Source organism: Zerene cesonia, chromosome 13 (assembly GCF_012273895.1).
Source record: "Zerene cesonia ecotype Mississippi chromosome 13, Zerene_cesonia_1.1, whole genome shotgun sequence".
Classification (NCBI taxonomy): Eukaryota; Metazoa; Arthropoda; class Insecta; order Lepidoptera; family Pieridae; genus Zerene; species Zerene cesonia.
This window is the reverse complement of record NC_052114.1, coordinates 4,801,863-4,810,427: the sequence shown is the minus strand read 5'-3', so window position 1 is coordinate 4,810,427 and position 8,565 is coordinate 4,801,863. Positions and strand designations below refer to the sequence as shown.

General features: G+C 31.6%; 1 protein-coding gene across 17 annotated transcripts in view; it reads right to left on the bottom strand.

The window, feature by feature from the left end:
- The window catches only part of LOC119831464 (cAMP-specific 3',5'-cyclic phosphodiesterase), a 187,308-nt gene that overhangs the window by 32,273 nt on the left and 146,470 nt on the right, over positions 1–8,565 (bottom strand). For 15 of the 17 annotated variants that reach the window (XM_038354824.1, XM_038354825.1, XM_038354827.1 and 12 more), the window contains one exon: positions 6,858–6,893. The exons of the other annotated variants lie outside the window; for them this stretch is intronic. In XM_038354824.1, the coding sequence (XP_038210752.1) occupies positions 6,858–6,893 (36 nt within the window). The remainder of the gene's footprint in view (positions 1–6,857; positions 6,894–8,565) is intronic. 17 annotated transcript variants of the gene reach the window in all.

The window sequence follows — 8,565 nt, the reverse complement described above, 5'->3', positions numbered from 1 at the left end:
AGTAATAAATGTTATTTGCAGTTAACAATTTTCTTTTTTCTTTATTACAATATTTATGGCAAGACTAGGTATTTACGCATTACGGAAATTAATCAGGCGTAGTCGTAAGTAACATTAAATATTTCTTCCTTATTATCATTTACATCTCTACGTCATGCTTTTTGTAGCGTGGGTCATTAATTGGTTAACGTGCAATGATAATTAAAGAACGTTATATTTCGTTATTTTTAATACGTCATATTAAGGTAGGTTGAATGAGATCCTGTTGGCGTATCGATATACTTCGCTTTTTAAACAAAGTTGCAAAGGTTTCATTTATAAAATTAATATTGTTTCATTGTAAATCTATTTGATGCATTATTTTCGTTGTTGAAATGAGAAAATTATCTCGCTGGCTAATCCATCGGTGTATTATGAAGTTGACTGTCTCGCGGGAAATTTGCATCGGGCCCTCGTTCATATAAAGGTAATAAATATAATAGACCGAAAGTTCGAAGGACAGTTTATTTCCCTAGGTGAGAGTGGATTATTATTTGTTTCCTTGCTGATGCACTCGTTAGGTCACAACGATATACATCCTAGTGTTAGTAGAAATGTACAGGACGCTGAGCCGGTTAATGAAAAACTGCTCTTTCCGCGGAGTATGTTTACGCATCAAGAACTCGGCACCCGCAGGGATATTGATTTTTCCTTGCTCACAATAAGTAGGTAAGTATAGTTCAGACAACAGAAATTGTTGATAGTATAAACATAACAGAAATAGTTACACGAACTAATTAGGGATGAGAAGAACGCATTACGTCCTACACAAATTCGTCTGTATTCTCGTCCGTCTTTGCTAAAAAATAAATTCGTAAAAAGTTTAATATTTCGATAGCAATTGTCAATTGTAAAACCTTTTATGTTAACAACGTAAATACAATTAAAAATATGCCTCACATAATCCCAGAATACATTATAGTTAGTGCTTGTAAATGTAATACTCGTGATTCCGCATCACTTAACTGTATTTATTGAGTTTTAGTTCAATAGAATACTGACTTTATGCACAATCGTTCAGATTTGATTTCTTATACCTTATGCTATTATATGAGTATTGTAATTTTAATGGCAAGTACTTATTTTGTCCCATTTGTAGAAAAGGCCATTTAAGAGTGATTTGCCCTTAGGAGTTTCTAGATCACGGTACTCTTTGTTATAGGTTATTTATTGTCCTTTTTTCGTTTCAAAATTCATTTTAGATCTGTAATTTATTTTTGAATGACAAGATCAATGAAATAGGGATACAAAAACATCAATAAGATCAATTTTTGTTACTTCATTAAATTTAAGTCGTTACATATTGTAGGTATTTTTAAACTAATAAAACGTTTGAAATGCTGATCATGATAAATATATCATTCGATGTAATATGTATATTTATATCACGAGTAAAGTTATTTTGATAGGAAAATGAATGCCCTTTGCTTTATTGTTTATTGTCAAAGAGCGATTTACCAACACGTAAGAACTACCTACAGTGTATGAAATTTATTATAAACTAGGGCGCCTAACCGTTTATTACATTGTTCAATTTCATTGGTAATTAAATAAATCAGCGTTAATTATGTCTGGTCTTTATCAACAAGAACATATTTATTGTAGGCTCGTTACTTGTGCTGCCTAGAACAGCACGTGTTTCGAATTACCAGCCCACACAGGTTTCAGAGTAAATTTAAATAATGGACAATTTAAATAACTTTGAAAGTTAATAACGTTATTTTTTAACATGGTAATATCCTAGCGGTTATCTTTATTTAATAAACAGGTACGTTTCATATTCATGACTCAACTCAACTGATTAATATTTGGATAATTAATAAAAAAGTAATTAGGATAGAAGTTGAACTTTGACATTTTAATTTTAAATTATTACATGTATTATTAATATTATAGCATTTTAATTCATATGCAGCATTTAGGGTAAACAAATTTTTTAAAGGCGACTATATTATACTTTCTATGCATTTTTATCGGATTATTTCTTTAACAATAAAATTTTATTTGCGTTATTTACACCTATAATTCTATTTATAATCCCGCGAAAAATACCCTAGTAAACAATTATTACGTCTACGCGTTAATATAGATATAGGTTTTTCTGATATGTCTGTTTCCATATTAGTTCTCTTTCTGTATTTGAAATAATAGTTAGGCCTAGTGCTTATTTATAATATTTATTATTTCAGCGAAAGAAACATGAAGTCATTAATAGTAGGTATGCATCAAAATGCAGAACGACTTTGTGAATTTGTAGTTAAACCTGCGGTTTGCGTAAGATATTGTTTACCTATTATATATTATGATAATCTGATTAAATCGAGATTGTTCTAAGTCGTTATAATGAAATTTATAAAACATTAGTTCTTATCGGCAACATAATAAATACTTTAAAATTATTAACATTTAACTAACACATTGTAGAATTGAATATCATCGCATATTTGAGCAATTAAATATACATCATACAATAGTCATATACTCTTCGTGTAAATAATTTAATAAAACATTAAAACATAAATGAGCAATTATTTTATTAAACGGATAGCATAAACATACGTTCCAATAAACAAACATTTACAATTATCATTTACAATAACAGAATGATTATGTACCAACTTATTTATGTTTTACTCAAATTACTTGTACAAAGGTAGACTAAATACGAATTCTTATTATTCATCTACAGCGCTACTGTCCAATTTAAAGACCAAGAAATTGGAGAGCTATAAAACAGGAAATTTGAAAAGAAAAATATAATCTGCTAAAGGTCAGAAGTCCATTTCATTGGTGTGTACAAATACAGAAATATTGGTAAATTCAATATCGAGAATCTTCCACTATTTTTATCTCTATTGCAAAAAAATCGGTCATGATGAAATATTTTTCGTGTGAAATCCTATTGTTTGGCCGTCGAAGGCGATATAGCTTAATATTGTTCCTTTTAAATAAAATTTTCCAAATATTTTTAAGACCAAGTCACAATTTACAGAGAATGAAATATTTCCTCGTCAGATACACTCATATTGTGATGTGTTTTACATTCATGTAAGTCACATCTAACAGCTAAACATTTAACTAGTTTTTTATTTCAGTAATTTATTCAGATAGTCATAATGAATTATCTGCTACAAACGGCGATGCACAGAAGCATATATATGTAATATGATATGCAATTAAAGATAATTACTTCGATTATACGAGTCACTGGGCAAATTGGTAACAGATAAAATAAAAAGGATAGTGGGTAGACATTTGATAGCAAAACAATTCTTCGATACCAATGCTATCTATTAATTAGACGCGGATTGATTTTCTCTTTCAAGGAGAAATGAGAAATGGTCGGCTTGTAAGATGTCCAAAAACAACAACAACAAGTGGGTAGACATTTCCAAAAATAAAAAATTATCTGATATACTAATATTATTGTTTCCTTAGTTAGTTAGTTTCCTTTTATAATAGAAACATTGAGTTGGTAGCTGCTAGGTATTTATCTATATCTATATATTAAGAGAAGAAATAATGTTGTAGCCCTTCCGAAAATTCCGCAGACATAAAGAAGAAGTGCAGAATGCTAATATTTTCTAAAATAATGCATAAATCATTTAATGACCAAAATACATTGCAGACCAACTATGCATTTGACACACACACTCGCATTGATATTTTTCACTTTGATCATCAACAAAAAATCGAAGTTTCCTACTCTTGATTAGTTACATATGGTAATAATTAAAAGTGCTTCTAGAAGGAGTCTAATTAATAAATCTTTGAGTTTGAGTTTGCTTATAGTTATAGTCGAACGGATAGTTTGGTATGAAAATGAATTTTTCTTTTAAGTTGTAGCGATAAAAATGAAAAGTGATAAGTATAGTTATGAGTTTTATAATTATATTTAAATTTACTTGAGTGCTAGAGAATGTTACACATGTTTTGCCGTTTAATTAGAACACGTTTATGACAAGCTTTAAGCTAGGGAGGAAAGGAAGGGAGATTTATGTAATTTTATTTTGATCAAAGGGATAATGAATGTATATCTTCTTTACATTATTTTATCAATAGAAATATAATATCCTTCCAAACATGAAGATTATTATGTTTTCCATGTAATTTTATGAGTAAACAACGTGCCTACTCGTTGAGCTTAAGTTTATTTCAGAATGGAAAGTTTTTATATTATATTTAAAATTAGAAAAGTATGTAGGTTTAATATAAAGTGCTTACTGTGTACTTGCGTGGGTATAGAAATATGCTATAACAATATCTTACATCATATCCCTAGCGTGGCAATTATTTGAACACGTTTTTTCGTTTAAGAGAATTGTTAAGAGCTGCGGGTGGTGTCAAGTGTATGGGGGGAATAAATCTATTGAATACTGCGTTATTAGTGAAGGCAAGTGATTGATTTTTACGTTTATAATAGATTCTAAAGACCTTAACTATTCCTTTCCCAGAGTTTCGTAACAGGTTAGGAATTCAAATTAGATGACGATCGTGGCGAACCTCTCTTATTTAGCCAGTTTCAATTTAGACGTAATATTTGCATTTGAAGTGTTACAGACTTAATCAATGCTTATTAACATACATAATTAGCATTACTCACGCATCACGCCGGGTGCGTTCATCCCAAAATTTCTCCCAAAATGTAGAGCGATTCTTGATGCGTAGTACGCTGGTGCTTAAAGTGCGTGGCAATGTGCTGCCACTGCTTGCGCACACACTAGTTGCCATGCTGTGTTCAGACGCTGAGCTTTTAGGAATGTATCCGATATTGCTGCCAGCGCCTAATCGGTCTGACTGTGATCCTGAACGCTGCATGTTGTTCGTTATTCACAACTACATGGCACGTCACTCAATGGCTTTATCCTATGAATAGGTACCGACAATATTATAAGAAATTTATGTTGGGGTTATATTTTCGTTTTATATTTGTTTTGATTGGCAAATTTAATATGTAATTAAACTTTCACCTCATTCAACGTAATTAAATGTCCATGATCTGATGTCAACACTCATGACTATGTCAACAAGTTTCACTTTGAATTTTTTATTGACCCGACTTTAACTATGAGGAAAAATAAATATTCTCTCTACTTATCTCTACCGGGTATCCCTATCGATAAAACCGCAACTAGGTGTTGTTTTTATAACTCGAACATTGATAAATATCATAATGTATTAATCAATAATATAAATCTAAAGCCGCCTCTGAATAGTGTTTAGCTGCTTATCAATAAAAGATTAGGCCAAGGTAGGCTAATAATATATATATCTATAAATGTTCAAGTGACACGGAGTATTACAAAGTTTCTTGCTCTATCAGCTTTTCGACTAGGGAACAGGGTCAACCAGTGAGTGACCTCGGTTTTGTCCAACTACGAGCTTCACACACCCGATACTTAACGATAAGCACGTTTTTAATTCATAGGCAAAGTATTTTAAATGACGGTACACGGCGCGATAGTAAGTCATATACACGAGATCCGGAATATATTTAGAAACGAAACGGAACTGAAAGTCACATCTTAGCGGGGTTCTTGTTTGCAAGGGGTTTCAGCGACGCGGTATGGACTACAACGCAATGTGGTCGGGGCATGAATAGTAGCGTGCCGCCGGCGCGCCGCGCGGACTGTCAATGGAGCTGAACGAGGCGCAACGCCGGGCGACTGCGTCCCACTCACTTACCCGGCCACAGCCGAGAGTGCGCGACTTCCACCGAGGATAAATTTGGCGCTAATGGAAACTGGCAGCGGTGAGCGCCGGTAATCAATGCTCGACGTGGAAATGGAAGGCCAGGACAACATTATCAATTTCAAGTCAATATTAGATGTATCCTATGCTTCAGGGAATAACTGAACTGGGACTCCAGGGATAGATATTTTAGTAAATAATTATATCTATATTGCGTAGGTAGTGATTATTTAACATTTCAGTAGCTGGTAAGATTTGGGTTCAATGCTGTATTAATAAACGATAGTAAAATTTTATAATTAATATAGGGTGTTTTCATATAATTCACGTCCCATTTAATACAAAGCCAATATGTACATTTTCTGTGAATATAAAAAATTTTCGCATCTCACTTTATTCATCTGGAAACACTGGATATTTCTATATTTAGTAGACAAAGCATTTAATATCATCATAGCTCAATGGTACGTTCTTTAATTTTCCGTTATTAATAAAATTATAATACAAAAATTAACTCAATGGGACCACCATTTACGTAAGCACTATTAAAGTGGATTACAAAATACATTAGCGTAGCCGCGTAAAGTTCAGTCAATATCATCGCATACAGCAACTAATTGTGTTTTTCGACGGTTCACGTCTCTTTCATCTATTAATTAAGCCAATTACTGCTACAATATGAAATTTGATTTAAATATTTCATAAAGCAGTCGAGCAAATGCATTTTTTTTATTGTCGCAAAATAATACCCTTAAATATTATATTAAAAATAAATTGCAATCTTGTTAAGTTTACACAGCAAGACGAAACGATATACAGTAAGATAAATATATCGAATACAATTAATTGAGAGAATTAATAACTCTTTATATATAAATATGATATCGTTATAATAGCAATGTTAATGATAATTTCAAAAACATGCAAGTCTTTTATGACTACTTAGAAAATACTTACCACATCATCTTTCTCATTTAAAAAATGCGGCTGGGATGCTCGATATAAATCTATGAAATAAGAGTGCGTGACTAAACTACACACAGTGGACTTAAAGCAAAGAAAATAGATATCACATACAAAAGCTACAAAAGCTGAAAGATAAAAGCGCCCAGGTAAAAAGTACATACGCTCTATCCAGTTGCGCAGCCTCCACTTCCTTGAATCTGTAAGCAATTAAAAATATGGAAAAGAAAGATAGAACGAAGACCTCAGATAACACATACTAAATTTACGCTACCTAACTAAGCATTGGTCGTAGTTACGACATTGCAGGATGGAGCTTGACACCAAGATTTTGTGCTGAGTTGTGTTGTGGGCTGTGGCAGTCTACCGTGGTGACGGCAATAGCATGAAGGTTAGGTACATTCGAGCTCGCTTTGCACTCGATACTAGGTTATCATATTCACAAAGACGACACAATTTACGGATCATTCAAACACTTATGTACTGATGCATGCTATCGCCAATTTGTTGGCAGTTTGTGAGTAAGCTTACTACTTTCATGTTAGTCATTCACAACATTGATATGTTTGGAGTGTAAATTGTCTTACTTTTGCGCCATCTGCAGATGTCCACTGTTGTGTATTACACAAATATATGTAGGTATGTGACGTATTAATTAATTACCGGCGATGGTTATCAGAGTCAATATAAATATGACAAATCAAAACGTTAAAGAATAAGTTAATTTAGAGCACTTTTCCTATATTATATTATATTTTTTTTCGTTTCCATGAATAATGAATTTATTTATCGGCATGGTGGTACTGGGAGTAGCTCTTAGGTACTCTTTTATACCATTATCATTAAAAATATAACTGTGAGAAAATTAATGACTATCGAAAATCAAACAGAGGTTAAAGTTATAATGTACTTTCTACCATCCAACACATAAGATGCGGCCATGTAAAATATATTCAGTAATTTATTATAATACTAATAATAATATTAAAAAAAAATGAATCTATTTTTGTGATATGACGGAGACCACAATGAGTTTAACCGAATCAATACAGAAAATAAACTTCATTATGGTTTAAATTTTTGTGTAACTCTACACGTGCTCATATATTGCATCATTAATTTCACCAATTTCGCAATTAGCGATCTGAGATAATGTTGCGCAATGATGAGTGTGGATGTATTTCGTAACTCATTTCTATGATGTAGATGAATTATAGAAGCAAGCCATCCTCGGCCTGTTAAGAATATCATGATGAGGAATAAGAACCCTTGAAGAATCTTAAGGAGAAGTTATTGATTTCTACCGGAGTTTGTGAAGTCAATAAAATTATACATTGAAACTGAGCCTTTTCTCCAAGACTTGAGTTTATATTGATTGAAAGGTTTGCTGATCATTAATTATAAGTCAAGTTCAAATATAAGTATCAAATATAAGTCTAGTTTGTGCGAGGTGAATGAACTATTAATTTAAAAAAATTGATAGAAATGTTCTGTTTCGCCTCTATTTTTATTTGCTATTTCAATTTAATAAAATTTGCTGGTATATTTGGTAGATTTATTTTGTTTTTTCTTATGCTTCTTACTAATTATAGTACAACTTCTGTCTGAAGGGATTTTTAATGATTGCATATAGTCCTTAATGATGGCAATCCTAGGATATTAAAATAAAATATAAAAACCTGATGTCATTAAAAATACCATATTTATAATAACAGATGTCACTTAACTTAAAGAAGAAGAAACAGATTAAAACAGTTTCAGATTGAGTTATAATAACAAAAAAAAAAAAAACATTTTATTATATATTAAAATAATTTTACATTTAAATTGCATTATTGAGCTTACAACTGCACGTGTATATATAGCTATATT